At 36.6% G+C, this 17,114-nt stretch overlaps 1 protein-coding gene across 1 annotated transcript in view; it reads left to right on the top strand.

Moving 5' to 3' along the window:
* LOC115219219 (monoacylglycerol lipase ABHD2) overlaps positions 1–7,575 on the top strand; it is an 88,314-nt gene extending 80,739 nt beyond the window's left edge. The window contains exons 4-8 of the mRNA XM_029789352.2: positions 1,541–1,724; positions 2,742–2,939; positions 3,485–3,554; positions 5,314–5,398; positions 7,248–7,575. Coding sequence (XP_029645212.1) covers positions 1,541–1,724; positions 2,742–2,939; positions 3,485–3,554; positions 5,314–5,398; positions 7,248–7,420 — 710 coding nt within the window. The 3' untranslated portion in view covers positions 7,421–7,575. The remainder of the gene's footprint in view (positions 1–1,540; positions 1,725–2,741; positions 2,940–3,484; positions 3,555–5,313; positions 5,399–7,247) is intronic.
* The last annotated feature ends 9,539 nt before the right edge of the window (positions 7,576–17,114 follow it).

The following is a 17,114-nucleotide window of genomic DNA, read 5'->3' as shown; positions in this document are numbered from 1 at the left end:
ACTTAAACTAGATAGCTTGAAGCAAATAACTTAGTTCATTATCATTTGTGTCAACTGTTCTATTCTCATATCAATACCAGAAACAGTTAATATTGAGTGATGACTTGCATATGTATTTTTAATATGCTTCAAACATATATATATAGTAATCCCTTGACTATTGCGGCTGTTATGTTCCAAAACCTCCTATGGAAATAATTAAAATCTAAAAAAATATAAATACTTAGGCACAGGGGTGGCTGTGTGGTAAGTAGCTTGCTTACCAACCACATGGTTCCGGGTTCAGTCCCACTGCATGGCACCTTGGGCAAGTGTCTTCTACTATAGCCTCGGGCTGACCAAAGCCTTGTGAGTGGATTTGGTAGACGGAAACTGAAAGAAGCCCATCGTGTGTGTGTATACACACATATATATATATGTGTGTGTGTGTGTATGTATGTATGTATGTATGTATGTACGTTTATATATGTTTGTGTGTCTGTGTTTACATCCCCTTCACTTAGTGGTTTGGCAAGAGTGACCGATAGAATAAGTACTAGGCTTACAAAGAATAAGTCCTGGGGTCAATTTGTTCAACTAAAGGCAGTGCTCCAGCATGGCCACAGTAAAATGACTGAAACAGATAAAAGAGTAAAGGAGTTTCAAAAAGCACCTACAAAGGTCATGGGGCAGCCCCTTTTTCCTGAACTATCCAATGAAAAAACAAATAGTTGCAGTCTATTGACTAGTGTTATGTGCAACAGAAGCCCCTTGGCCAGTGTTATGTGCATTGGTTGTGCAGTGATGCACAGTGGCAGTGCATTGCTTGATGTGCTGTGCAGCGGCTGTCATGTGGCTAGTATGATGTAGTAGCAAAGCTTTCATGACAATTGGCCAAAGGCCACATAATTTAGAGCTTGATCAGGAAAGGTTATGTACCAGATAGTAATTCCATTGGGACAAATCTCAATTCTCTCTGTAAAATAGATTTACTGTTGTCATGGCAGACAATGACCCTCCTTTTCTTAAATTTAAGACTTAATTTATTGTCAGCATTTGAAAGCAGTCAGTAGTTTGAAGATTGTTTTTCTGCTATTTTGAGAAGATTATGTCTTTACAAAAAATGTTCATGTTAAAGTAGAATATCATTTGAATTTATGTTTTAAATTCATGTAAAACACCTTTTTTTCTTTTTAATTATAATAATAATAATGATAATGAAATTATTGTATACAGTGCTCTGGTGTATCACAACTTGTCAAAAGTGCATATAAAGCATATGCAGTAATGTACAAATGTCTGGGAAGTGGAAAGTGTATGAGTCAGATACATGCTTGCGTGTGTATGGAGGGGAGAAAATGAAGTGAAGTGTTGGATAGATTATAAGATAGATTGTTTTAAAAAAGCTGGATAGTTTTATTGTTTTAAAATAATTTTTTTTAAGCTTAAATTTCACCTAAATCAAATTTTTAGAAAAAAATTGACTTCAAAATCTTTACATAATTATTGCAACTTTATATTATATATATATACATATATATATTCTTTTTTTCCTACTTAGGTAACACTGACGATTTCCATAGCATCACACTTGAGATACAAAAACTTTATCCGGATACTAAAATGAGTTTAGTTGGTTTTAGTATGGGGGCCAATATTGTTCTCAAGTACCTCGGAGAGAATTTTGAAAATCAGAAGCGCTTTCTCTGTGGCCTGTCAATTTGTCAAGGATATGATGCTAATTTGTAAGTACCATATATTTTCCTTGCAAAATATATATATATATTAAAATTCATATTTTAATTTTTTTTTTATCATTTAAAGCCAAAACAAAGCAAGTTATAAAAATAATTAGGTCAATAGTTTTACCTGGTATTTCAATATTTGAGATTTAGGATCCCTTCTTGAGAAAATCTTTAGAGAAAAGTTCTTAATAGCTGAATTCTCTCTCTACTCCATAAATGATCTCATATCAAGATAAACAGTGCATGACCTTGCAGGTGGAGCCTAGTTAGAATTTTCTTAAGGTCGAGTAGCGCATCTCACTCAAAAGGTCCCTGAATAAAGGTTGTTTAAGGATGATGAACAAGACTATAGTTGGAGACACTTGCCCAAGGAGCCATGCAATGGAACTGAACTGGGTGCCATGCAGTTTGAAAGCAAACTTCTTACCACACAGTAACATCTGCACCTATAAACAGCCATATCTATAACTCCTTTCTCTCTTTACTCTTTTTCTTGTTTCAGTCATTTGACTGTGGCCATGCTGGAGCACCACCTTTTAGTCGAGCAAATCGACCGCAGGACTTATTCTTTGTAAGCCTAGTACTTATTCTATCGGTCTCTTTTGCCGAACCGCTAAGTTAGGGAGACGTAAGCACACCAGCATCGGTTGTCAAGCAATGTTGGGGGTGGCAAACACAAACACACACAAACACACACACACACACACATATACATACATATATACGATGGGCTTCTTTCAGTTTCCGTCTACCAAATCCACTCACAAGGCTTTGGTCGGTCCGAGGCTATAGTAGAAGACACTTGCCCAAGGTGCCACGCAGTGGGACTGAACCCAGAACCATGTGGTCGGTAAGCAAGCTACTTACCTACCACACAGCCACTCCTACACTTTTCATTTATTGTGTATTATTTATTCCATATCTATGCAGTAAACTTACTTGTATTTATCTGTCTTTCTACTTACATGCTCTTACTTGTTGATATTTATTTTTCTTTATTTTGAATACCAAATCCAGAGCTGTGTCCCACTACTTTGACACGCTGAGTCCATGCAGTGCCTACTTATTGCTGTTGACCACTCGCCAGAAATCACTGCTGTGGGAACATAAAGACGTATTGTTCAGTGATGAAGCGAAGAACAGATATGGAGCCCTAGATGAGGATCGCATCTTTAACTCACCCACTCTCCTAGAAATTGATGAATATTACAGCCGGTTAGTGAAAAACAATTCCTATTCAACCCTCTTGTCACTTAAAAAAATTTTTTTTTGTTTAAACATTTATTTTTTCCTGATAACATTAGTGAAATAGTTTTTGCACTTTGGGCAAGTATCTTCTACTGTAGCCCTGGGCTGATCAATACCTTGTGAGTGAATTTGGTAGATAAAAACTGTGCGGAAGTTTATCTTATATATATATATAAGCTTCTGCTTATATATATATATATATATATATAAGATAAGCTTCCGCACAGTTTCTATCTACCAAATTCACTCACAAGGTATTGATCAGCCCAGGGCTACAGTAGAAGATACTTGCCTAAAGTGCCAGGCTGTGGGACTGAACCCAAAACCACATGGTTTGAAAGTGAGCTTCTTCCCTTGACAAAAAAATTGCAGCTTCTGACTTTTCAATGACATGCAAATATTAAGTATGTTATGTAGATAAAATTTTACTAATGTGAACTGTTAATATTTTCCAACTCTAAAGAGGTCGACTGGTACAATGCAAGATCTAATTTTCATTCTTCTTTCTTTAGGAGAGTTGCTGGGTTTTCCAGTGTCCAAGAATATTACCGATGGTGCAGTTCTATTCATTATTTAGATAATGTAAGTTGAAAAAGCTATTATTTTGCTCTATGTGTCTGTTTGTCTGTTTGTCTGTTTCTCTTTCTTTCTCTCCAAGGTGGGAGAGCCTGTTGGGTTCATGCCCCCACTCAAGAAAAGAAATGCAACCTTCTAAGTAATTTTATTAAGCCCTTTTCTCCAGGAATTGTATTCCTTTCTGACCTTGTGCCTTCTCTTCAAAAAATTCCTGGGACCGCACCTGCTCTCTTTTTCTCTCTCTCACACATATATATTTATGTCTGCATGAATATGTGTGTGTTTGTATGAGTGAGTGAGTATTACTCTTGTCTCTGTGTGCATTTACTGACTATAAAAAGCTTTACTGCAAACACAGGTGTCCTTTGCTAGTAGTCAACTGGCAAAAAGTGTCCATGCTTCTGTACATATCTCGACATGCTATGTGATCGTTATGAACAGAAGGCTCAGCTACACGGTGTTGTTTGTTTCCCATTCACCATATAACTATGTCTGGGTTATTTATTGTTCAAGAGACTGGAAGATATTACCTAGCTTGGAAACAAGTGAGGATTGGTGACAGGAAAGACATCCAAGCATAAAAAATCTGCTTGAAGCATGGAAAAGTGAATGTCAAAATGATGACGGTTGGCATTAGTTAGGAAGAACATCTAGCTGTAGAAACTAAGTCAATATAAACTCTGGGAATCCTGGTGCAGCCCCTGACTTTGTCAATTCCTGTCAAACTATATCCAACTCATGCCAGTGTGGTAAACAGCCATTAAATGTTGATGATGACGGTATGTGTTTGTACAGAAGGCGGTGAGCTGGTAGAAACGTTAGCACGCTGGGCAAAATGCTTAGCGGTATTTCGTCTGCCGCTACGTTCTGAGTTCAAATTCCGCCGAGGTCGACTGTGCCTTTCATCTTTTCACGGTTGATTAAATAAGTACCAGTTACGCACTGGGGTCAATATAATCGACTTAATCCGTTTGTCTGTCCTTGTTTGTCCTCTCTGTGTTTAGCCCCTTGTGGGTAGTAAAGAAATAGGTATGTGTTTGTACAGAAGGCGGTGAGCTGGTAGAAACGTTAGCACGCTGGGCTAAATGCTTAGCGGTATTTCGTCTGCCACTATGTTCTGAGTTCAAATTCTGCCGAGGTCGACTTTGCCTTTCATCCTTTCGGGGTCGATTAAATAAGTACCAGTTATGCACTGGGGTCAATATAATCGACTTGATCCGTTTGTCTGTCCTTGTTTGTCCTCTCTGTGTTTAGCCCCCTGTGGGTAGTAAAGAAACAGGTATTTCATCTGTGTGAACATTCTAAGTTCAAATTCCACTGAAGTCAAATTCTGCCGAGGTCAACTTTGCCTTTCATCCTTTTGGGGTTGATTAAATAAGTACCAGTTATGCACTGGGGTCAATATAATCGACTTGATCCATTTGTCTGTCCTTGTTTGTCCTCTCTGTGTTTAGCCCCTTGTGGGTAGTAAAGAAATAGCTATTTTGTGTGCCTTACATTCTGAGTTCAAATTTTGCCAAGGTCGACTTTGCCTTTCATCTTTTTGGGGTCGATTATGTAAGTACCAGTTACGCACTGGGGTCGATATAATCGACTTAATCCGTTTGTCTGTCCTTGTTTGTCCTCTCTGTGTTTAGCCCCTTGTGGATAGTAAAGAAATAGGTATGTGTTTGTACATACATATTTGCATGTTATGATCTTAACTCATAATCCCTACCAACATTAATGATTCATCTCTTTCTTTTCTTTTTTTTTCTCTCTCCAGATCAAAATTCCATTATTGTTACTCAATGCTGCTGATGATCCTCTCGTCCCTCAAGATCTTTTAAAGATACCAAAAGCTCATGCAAGTAAGTATTTTGCTGTTTGGAATGAGATTATCAGGTGCAACTGTGAGGATTTTGACCATTTGACATGGCTGATTGGTTATTGAACCTTCTTTGGCGAAGCCTCTTTTTAGTCCATAAAATAAGTATCAGTCGAACACTGGGGTCACTGTAATCGATTTACCCCCTTCCCCCAAAATTACTGGCACAGGATTGGCTATGTGGTAAGTAGCTTGCTTATCAACAACATGGTTCCGGGTTCAGTCCCACTGCGTTGCACTTTGGCCAAGTTTCTTCTACTATAGCCTCGGGCCAACCAAACCCTTGTGAGTGGACTTGATAGACGGAAACTGAAAGAAGCTCGTTGCATATATATGTGTGTATACATATATATATATATATATATATATATATATATCATCATCATCATCATCATCATCATCATCATTTAGCGTCCGCTTTCCATGCTAGCATGGGTTGGACGGTTCAACTGGGGTCTGGGAAGCGAGAAGGCTGCATCAGGCCCAGTCTGATCTGGCAGTGTTTCTACGGCTGGATGCCCTTCCTAACGCCAACCACTCCGTGAGTATAGTGGGTGCTTTTTATGTGCCACCCGCACAGGTGCCAGACGAGGCTGGCAAACGGCCACGGACAGATGGTGCTTTTTACGTGCCACCAGTACCGACACATATATATGTGTGTGTGTGTGTGTGTATATGTTTGTATCTGTGTTTGTCTTCCCAACATTGCTTGACAACCGATGCTGGTGTGTTTACGTCCCCGTAACTTAGCAGTTCGGCAAAAGATACCGATAGAATAAGTACTAGTCTTACAAAGAATAAGTCCTGGGGTCGATTTGCTCGACTAAAGGCAGTGCTCCAGCATGGCCACAGTCAAATGACTGAAACAAGTAAAAGAGTTATGCCAAAATTTGAAGTCATTATTAGAGTAGCATGTCAGACAAAATGCTTAGCGATATCTTCCAGTTCTTTACATCCTCAATTCAAATTCTACTGAGGTTGAATTTGGCTTCCATCCTTTCAGGGTCAATAAAATAAGTATCAGTTGATTACTGAGATCAACATAATTGACCAGTCCTCTCCCTTCAAATTTCAGGTATTGTGCCTATGATGAAAAAATTATTATTCTTAAGGCAGCAAACTGGCATAATTGTTAGCATGCTGAACAAAATGCTTAGTGGTATATCTTCCAGCTCTCTACATTCATAGTTCAAGTTTCACCAAGTTTGACTTTGCCTTTCATCCTTTTGGAGTCAATGAAATAAATGCCAGTTGAGCATTGGAGTTGATCTAATCAATTAGTCCCTTCTCCAAAATTTCGGGCTTTGTGCCTATAGTAGGAAGAATTATTTTAGTTTGTTATTTAACAGGCATTGGAGTGGCTGTGTGGCAAGTAGCTTGCTTACCAACCACATGGTTCCGGGTTCAGTCCCACTGCGTGGCACCTTGGGCAAGTGTCTTCTACTATAGCCTCAGGCTGACTAAAGCCTTGTGAGTGGACTTGGTAGATGGAAACTGAAAGAAGCCCATTGTATATATATATATATATATATATATATATATATGTGTATGTGTGTGTATATGTTTGTATATCTATGTTTGTCCTCTCAACATTGCTTGACAACCGATGCTGGTGTGTTTACGTCCCCATAACTTAGCGGTTCAGCAAAAGAGAACTGGGGTCGATTTGCTCAACTAAAGGTGGTGCTCCAGCATGGCCGCAGTCAAATGACTGAAGCAAGTTAAAGAGTGTAATATTTTGATTATTTTGATATTATTTCTTAAGATGGGAAGAAATGCCAGCATTAACTTAGTCCCTTCTCTATTTCTATTTCTGTTTCTACTCATTGCAGTGAATAATGAGAAATGTATTATGGCTGTGACGACACATGGCGGACATCTTGGCTACCTTGAAGGTGGAAGCTTCTTTCCAAACGAAATCTCTTGGTCGGATAAGCTTATCGTTCAATATTTGGACACAATCATCTCACGACACATGGCCAACGTTGCTGAACTACAAACCTAGTGGAATCGGACCAAATAAATCATCATTGTTAAATATATATAATTAATATCATTATTGCTATTATTAATTATATTGTTATTATTGCTTTTGTTATCTGTTTATTTCTACTACTTTTATATCATCATCATCACTATCCTCACCCTCCTCCTCATCATCATCATTATTATTATATCAATGTGGCGAGCTGGCGGTATTGTTAGCATGCCAGACAAAATGCTTAATGATATTTCATCCGTCTTTACGTTCTGGGTTCAAATTTCACCGAGGTTGACTTTGCATTTCATCCTTTCGAGGTTGATAAAAAATAAGTACCAGTTGAGCACTGGGGTTGATGTAATTGACTAACCCCTCTCCCATAACTTCAGGCTCTGTGCCTACAGTAGAAAGTATTAATATCCTTATTATTATTATTATTATTATATAATGAATGCTGTGAAGTCATAGTAAGTTCCTGGTGAAACTTAGTCTGCAATTCAGTTTCAATGCTTCCCTTCTCTCTAGTAAAAGCATGTGTGTTGCAAACTCCCATTCCTTTCCACGCTATACAATGTCTAAGCTGTAAGCATCATTATCACTGCTGTTATTATTATTATTATTATTATTATTATTATTATTATTCTGCTGAGGTCGACTTTGCCGTTTTTCCTTTCGGGGTCGGTAAATTAAGCACCAGTTGAACACTGGGGTCAATGTAATTGACTTATCCCCTCCCCGAAAATTTCAGGCTTTGTGCCTATCATAGAAAGGATTATTATTATTATTATTATCATCATCATTATTTTTATTGTCAACATCATTATTATTTTTATCATCTTCACCATCATTATTATTATTGTTATTATTATTATTACTCCTGTCCTGTACTCTGCTGAACTCTTCCATGTATATGAGCTAACTAGAGAGGCTCTTGATACCAATAGGCGAAATTTGGGTATAATTTCCATAAACTGTATGTATATGTGTGTGTGTTCCATATATATATATATATATATATATATATGTAAATGGACTGTGATGTAATTATAGTTATATCAATATATTAACAGCAATTTTTACACTAATCATGTACATGTTGTTGTGTATGAAGTTATGTAATCTGCTGAACTCTTCCATGTGAGCCAACTGGAGTGGCTCTTGATACTACAAATCCAAATTTGGGTGTATAATATGATCTATCTATCTATCTATATATATATATATATTATATATATATATGGTGATATACTGTGATGTAATTATGGTTATATTAATACATTAATTATAAAAGTTATGACATAAGTTCGTTAGATATAGGGATATGTTTTTGAGTTGATCTAACTGGTTATTGCTAAGAACTTGCTAGCAATAAAAATGCTTTTTAAGGTTACATGGAGTGCTTCAAGTGCTGTATGTGATTCAGAAGTACATCAGACGGAACATATCCTTAATAAAGAATTTAAAGAACTAGGACCAAAATCAAAATATTTCACATATGTTGCTAATGCCTTAGGGAAAAGTATGAATGACTCAACTTCCATTCCCTCCCACTTTCATTTATAAAATAGTGAAAATTGTAAATGTTAAGACTAAGGATATAAAGAGAATATACAGAAATAACATAGTAATATTAAACCTTTAAGCATTCAGATTACTCTGTTAAATGTAATGTCTCATATCTTTGAAATTTCGATGATGTGATTGTTTAGTTTAGAATGACATTGTAAAGTAGGTGTGAGAGGCCAGTTTGAACATAAAACAAGTAGACTATATGGACCAACTATGGTCATTTTAACTGCTGAAGGCTTAATAGCTATAAAAAAATGAGTCACAGCAAAGAGACAGCCTGCATCTCTGCTCCAAAGGGACAATGCACATTAACACATTGTCACATTAACACATTGTTGTATTTGGTTTGCAAGATTCTTGATATGAACTCATATATTGAAATATGTTTTGTTGTATCTTAGGAAGGTCATTATACCAATAAGAAATACATGCACTGGTTTTATTTCACTTCTTTATTTGATTTTATTTGTCAGTTGGTTAAGATGTGAAATACAACCAGTGCATGTGTTTATTATTGGCGCAATACAACATACAACAGAATATTAGCCACACCTTGAAATTTACATAGCTAAATAGAATGGCAACTTAATTTAATTTTCTTCTATTACTGATCAGTCACAGTGCATTTTTGCTCTTTTTTTAATTGATTCATGGATAATGTAAACATTGTATTAGGAAGCCATATATAATGGTATCACTATCATTTTTCTCACAGAATAATGATATTCAGACCAGGACAATTGACTACTCTTTCTAACAGATCGAGAGCTTCTGTACACTTACACTTTAGAATTGAAGCTTCAATACAGTACAAATGCCAATAATAATTAGCTTGTGTTTTAGCTGTGGGAGTTGAATAGAACTTATGTCCTTAATCTCAAATATTTACAAATAACCATATTCACAACTGGGGTCGTGCTAAATTTTCATTTTTTATTTTATTTTAATTATTTAATTATTTAATTTAATTTAGATATTGTCCATGACATTATTTGAAGTTCCTATAAATATTATGAAAGCTTTTTTTCTAGCCATATGGACCAAGTATTTTTTCTGTCGATGTCATTTACTTTTTTAAAAAAATTTAATTTTTAATTATGTATTATTATTATTATTATTATTATTATTTAAGGCAGCGAGCTAGCAGAATTGTTAATACGTTGGACAAAATACTTTAAGGCATTTCTTCTGACTCATTAACATTCTGTTTTCAAATATTGCTGGGTTTGACTTTGCCTTCCTTCTTTCTGGGGGGTCAATAAAATAAAGTACCTGTCAAGTACTGGGGTCAATTTAATCGGCTGGCTCCTCCTCCCCTGGCTAAAAGAAATTGCAAGCCTTGTACCAAATTCAGAAAGAATTATGATTATTATTATTATTATTATCATCATCATTCCTTTCAGGGTCAATAAAACAACTACCAGTCAAGCACTGAGGTCGATGTTATCGACTTAACCCCTCCCCTCCAAAAATTTCTGGCCTTGTGCCAAAATTTGAAATAATTATCATCATCATCATTATTATCATTATTATTATTATTATTATTATAATACTGAGTTCATACTGTGCATTATGATTATTTATTGGCAGAATTGTTAAACAAAGTCGAACAAAATTGCCTTTAAGTTAAAACTTTGTATTTCTTTTATTTGTGGAAATTGTAACGGAATCATTGCTCAGAGAAATTGAATGTAAAGCAAAAATATACATCATTCATGCTTTGAACCTCTAAATGCTGCCGAAATAAAATATATTTTTCTTTCATCAAACACCAACAACTGATTTTAAAGAAAACCAAAATAAATGCTAAAAATAAAGATTTAAAAAAAAAAAATACCAATTCTGTACAGATAGCTAATGTTGTGAGTGAGATGAAATAAAGTTTATCCTTTATAGAAATTTTGGTTGTCTCTGTCTTTCTTTGATTACCAGTGGCTGGAAATGTTATGATCTTTGTAATGAGTCTCTGAAAGTAGGTGGAGCACGTGGAATTGAGAGACCCAGAAAGACATGGGATGAAATACTGAAGAATGACTTCTGGATACTGAACATTTTAGGTAAAATGACAAAGGACCAAGATGCCTCGCGCAAACGCTAGTATAATAAATTATTTTAATAAACACTAATATTAAGTTATTTTACTAAATCCTTCTTAATTATAAAAATAAATTGGAACAAAGGTAGCATATTTATCTATTTAAGGCTGTATATGGCTATGGTGTGGCCACACTTGGAATTTGCATCACCAGTCTGGAACCCCTATCTTACTTTGGACATTGACCTCCTAGAAACTGTTCAGAGATGTGCAACTGAGCGAATACCCTCCATCAGGCATCTACCATACTCTGAATGCCTTGCTTCTCTGGGCATAGATACATTGATGCTCTGACGTCTGGTAACTGACTTGGTAAACACTCACAAAATTATTAACCATCGTGCCAACAACCACCTTGAGCACCTTTTTGAGCTCTATTTGTCTAACACGTTGGCATGCCTACAAAGTCAGAAAACAACACAACTCCCATGAAGCATGGAACAAACTACCTGCATCAGTTGTTAGTTGCCAAGACATTGCATCTTTGAAAACCTCCATGCTTCCTGAAATTCGCCAACTCTACACCTGAGATCCCCACCTATACACATTACACATCTTTCCTTTAACTTGAAAATACCTTCTTCCCAGAATTGAGGTGGTTTCATGGCAAAGAATTCATCAAGGTATCTTTTTATGTCATCCAAGGAATTGAAATTTTTACCATTAAGACTATTCTGCAGAGACCTGAATATGTGGAAATCCGAAGGAGCAATATCTGGTGAATATGGAGGGTGGGGTAACACATCCCAGCCGACCTGCAGCAATTTTTGTCTGGTTCCCAAAGCATCAAGTGCCAAAAATGAACTTTCTTATCTTCCATTTTAAAGGGTTACAGAATTAACACAGGTTATAGGAACATAAACCTTCTTCCACATAAAGATAGCTTAAACTATGCTCTAAATGGAGGTGTAGTCAAATCCTATTTTATGGACTCAACCATGTTCTAAAATAAGTCGAAAGGTAAGATACTATAAATCGGCATGAACTTTCCGGACAACCCAATATTTGTTTGTTCTCAGAAATATTAATCTTCTGGAAAAGGTGGTATTTCCTTTGTATGTGTCATTGAACCAAGATTTTGTTTCTTTTCTAATTGTGCATATTGTTGCTTTAACTCCAACACATCTCACTAAACTGAATTCGACCACGTGAAAGGCACAATGGCATCTATTATGCAGCACATATTCATTCGCATATAGGACCTAGGGGGCCCTATATGCAAATGTCATCAAATGTAATAATTTGTTCTCGTACACTCAAACATTCAATTTCAGCAGCGACAAAGCAAGTGCAGATAAATCTCACAGAACGAGTTGTCTCCCCTCGTTGATTTACGCGTACGCTGTAACCCGGTCGTGAATGTAACATTTCTCCAGCTTTTCTTAAGATGTATTTGCATGGACAGATTCCTAAATACAAATTTGCAATTTTTTGACGGTGCTCCAGATCTAGGAACTGCCATTTTTATTGCAGAGTATTTCGTACATCAATATCCTCCTTTTTGGTGGGGCAGTTAACCAGTGTGTACATATCGTTGCAGTTTGTTAGACAATTTCCAGACAAGAATTCCTTTAAGAGCGACTGAAATGTACCATCTCTACGGATTGCAGTAGTGAATGTATTGTCAAAATACGGTCTCAAGAAACATACACCATTATTGAAGGTGTGAGCCTTTCTGGAGGGTATATGGAAATAACATAACCCTTTCGTATTGCCAAGGGGTTTAATCGCTTGGTGGCTTTATCTTATGTCTCACTGCACTTCTTGTGTTTACACATATATTTTGTACATGAGCATTTAACACCTTCGTCCAAAAATCCTAATTTCGTGCCTTTAACGATAATATTGTTCATATTGATGGCGTCAACAGCAAACAGTTGCAGGGAATAATAATAATAATAATAATAATGAAATTATTGTATACAGTGCTCAGGTGCACCACAACTTGTCAAAAGTGCGTATAAAGTATATGCAGTAATGTACAAATGTCTGGAAAGTGAACAGTGTATGAGTCAGATACATGCTTGCGTGTGTATGGAGGGGATAAAATGAGGTATAGTGTTGGCGAATCTCAGGAAGCATGGAAGTTTTGAAGGATGCAGTGCTCCGACAACTAACAACTGATGCCGGCAGTTTGTTCCATACTTCAGCAACTCTTAGCATGAAAAAAATGTTTCCGAAAGTCATGGGAGCTGTGCTGTTTTCTGACTTTGTAAACATATCCACGGGTGTTAGACAGATGGAGTTTGAAAAGGTGCTCAGAGTTATTGTTTGTAAGATGATTAATAATTTTATGGGTGTCTGCCAAGTCAGCTGCCAGACGTCGGAGTTTCAATGTATCCATGCCCAGGGAAGTAAGGCGTTCAGAATATGGCAAATGCCTGATGGAGGGTATTCTCTTGGTTGCACGTCGCTGAACGGCTTCCAGACGATTGATATCCTGGGCAAGATAGGGGTTCCAGACCGGTGATGCAAATTCCATGTGAGGTCGTACCATAGCTATATAAAGCCGCAGATAGATAGCCGGAAAGCGGCTCACAAAGGACTTGGTGAATGATGCCAAGACACCCTCAGCCTTCTTGGCAATTTTAGCGATGTGTTTTGTCCAACGCAAATCGCTGTCGACAATAACGCCCAGGTAACGTTTACAACGTAAAGGATGGTGACGAAAACGAACATGACTCAGGTAGTTATTACGAATGTAAAATATGTAAAGGAAGTGAAGGCTGCTTTCACCAAGCTTTAATGTATGTAATAAGACTGAATTGACTGATAAAGAAAACTGGGACACCATCCAGAATGTCTGAATACCTGCTGGAGTTGTCTCCCTTACTTGCTCGACAAATATTGATATTTTGTTTTTGGATTTGGTTTGCAAGATTCTTTATGTGAGTTCGTGTGTTGAAGCATATTCTGTTGTGTCTGGGGAGAGTCATTTTCTTTTTGTGTCTTATAATTTAACACATTCACCAGCAAGACGCAACGAAAATTTTAGAAAACTAATAAATAAGGGGAAATTTTACCGGTGAGTGTTAAATTATAAGGCACAAAAAGAAAATGACTCTCTCCAGACACAACAAAATATTGATAAATAAATCGTTATATGCGTGAGAATGAAAATGATTTGCATATTGGTTCTCAATATTTTCTGGTAGATTTGCTGTTTCATCATTGGAAAACAACTTCTTTTTTAAATATAAAACAGTGTAATTTGAGGGAGTTTGGCTGTTTTTCCAACAATTTGAATGGTCTCACAGTGTAGTAAATAAAGTGCCAAGGATTATTTTATCTAACGTGTCCTTGACTTTTCTTTAAAGACGAAAGAGTGTGATTTGGGGAGGAGGGGGTTGGCTGTTATTTCTAACAGTTTGAATGACCATGTAATGTAGTAAATAAATTAGAGGAATCTAACTTTGAGATAAAGGCAGAAGGTATCTTTTTCTTTTATCCAACCACTTGAAGGTTTTTCAATGGATTGTTTTCGAGTTTCCTCCTGATGTAGTTTTGCATGCTGATGGTGAAAATTTGAATTCATTCTTTCGAAAAATGAATAGTAAAACAAGTTGGATGCAGTTAAAGTTACGTAATTTTAGCCAATGAAATAAGTCTGTCCTCACAAGTAGACGTCAAAACCGTTGTTGTCATAGCACCTCCAGTGCATTGTTGTTTATCTACGTATTTAAGGTATTGTGCTCACAATCGGAAGATCATGGTTTCAATTCACAGACCAGGTAGTGTATCCTAAAGTAAAACACATCATTTCATGTTGCTCCAATTCAGTCAGTGATAAAGGAGCGAAATTTCGTATTTGATGTTCATAAAATCGAATTTTAGTTTTAATTTCATTTATAATAATAATGAAATTATTGTATACAGTGCTCAGGTGCACCATAACTAGTCAGAAAGTGCATATAAAGTATATGCAGTAATGTACAAATGTCTGGAAAGCGGACAATGTATGAGTCAGATACATGCTTGTGTGTGTATGGAGGGGAGAAAATCAGGTGTAGTGTTGGCGAATCTCAGAAAGCATGGAAGTTTTGAAGGATGCAGTGCTCCGACAGCTAACAACTGATGCCGGCAGTTTGTTCCATGCTTCTATATCATGGCAAGATGGAAACACACACACACACACATGGATGGATAGATGAATAGTCTCTTTCAGTTTCTATCTACCAAATCCACTCACAAAGCTTCAGTCAAGTCAGGAGCAGCACTACAAATCACTCACCTAAGATTCCATGCACCTAGAAACCATGTGGTTGGGTAGCAGACCTCTTTCAACTCATTTAGCCTGTCTCATGGACATCCTGCTGCTCCTCGTTTTATTGTGAATAGTAACAAAATACTAGGAGATAATTCAATGAAAGGCGCGCAATTATGACACCGACTCAATCTTTGTCAGATCTAGCAACTTGTATTGCTTGGTGTGCCTGCTGTGGACTGTTGAAGAATTCTCGCATGTGCCCAGGGTGAAACTCTACTCATTTACTTGTTTCAGTCATTTAACTGTGGCCATGGTGGAGCACTGCCTTTAGTTGAGCAAATTGACCCCAGGACTTATTCTTTGTAAGCCTAGAACTTATTCTCTTGGTCTCTTTTGCCGAACCGCTAAGTTATGGGGACGTAAACACACCAACATCGGTTGTCAAGCGATGTTGGATAAACACAGACACACAAACATATACACATATACATATATATATGCACACACACAGACATATATACAACAGGCTTCTTTCAGTTTCCATCTACCAAATCCACTCACAAGGCTTTGGTCAGCCCAAGGCTATAGTAGAAGACACTTGCCCAAGGTACCACGCAGTGGGACTGAACCCGGAACCATGTGGTTTGTAAGCCTTCAAAAATAACTCCTATTCAAAATAACTCAAACACCTTGCCTCTTTTTAGTGACTATTTGCAGTGTGTATCACTTATAATTATGAAATGTTTTATTGAAATAAAACACTATAATTTTACAAACATCAAATAGGAAATTACCGTAAAGGAATAACTCTGTGATGGACTGGCATTCCATTCAGAATGAATATTGTGATCTTGGTCTCATAAACCATGGAAACTGCATAACCAGCCCCATGAGTCCTAGAACTCGAGACAATACTTACGTTACTAACTTTAGAATGAAAATATAACACACAAACAATACAAATTGTTTAGATTTTATTGATTCCTTATTATTATTATTATTTTTTTTTTTTGTAATTTAAAAGAAATGTCACTTGGGTTGTCTCTTCATTTAAAACTTTCATTTTTAAACAATTTCCCATCGATTTATTTTTCATATTAGTTTATTTATTTCACAGTTCATAAGAGGGCATTATATTTATATCAGCTAACAAAGTGACTGGGTGACAGATGATTTGGGTTTGAACATTTTAACTGGGAGGGAGGGGTCTCATTCGTTTTCTAATAATAATAATAATAATAATCCTTTCTACTGTAGGCACAAGGCCCGAATTTTGGGGGAGGGGGTAAGTCAATTTCATCAACCCCCCAGTGTTTTACTGGTACTTAATTTATTGACCCTGAAAGGGCTGAAAGGCAAAGTGGACCTCAAGTGGCATTTGAACTCAGAAATGCTGCTGTGCCAGGTTGTTACTTTAATAATAATAATCAGAAGAAGAGTGATTGCTACCTTTGGAAAAGTGAGGTGGGGTGCAACTGATTTAACTTGCAGGGAATATGGATTGAAGATTGGGGAATGAAAGGCAAAGTCAACTTCCGCGGGATTTTAGCTAGAGGAAACTAGCTAATCACTACAAGACATTTTGTCTAATGTTTTTCTGGTTCTGTTATCAACCACTTACTACTACTACTACTACTAATAATAATAATAATGATAATAATTGTTTCTGGTTTGGGCACAAAGCAGCAATTTTAAGGTAAAGATTTACTTGATGTAATCATTATTTTATTGGCCCCAGAGGGATGAACAGCAAAGTTGATCCTAGCAGAATTTAAACTCAGAATGTTAAAAATTCAGAATAAAATACTGCAAATCATTTTTCCATTTTCCCCAACATTTTAATGCTT

Source organism: Octopus sinensis, linkage group LG14, assembly GCF_006345805.1.
Source record: "Octopus sinensis linkage group LG14, ASM634580v1, whole genome shotgun sequence".
NCBI lineage: Eukaryota > Metazoa > Mollusca > Cephalopoda > Octopoda > Octopodidae > Octopus > Octopus sinensis.
Note: the sequence above shows the minus strand (reverse complement) of the source record. Positions and strands in the feature narration are given on the sequence as shown.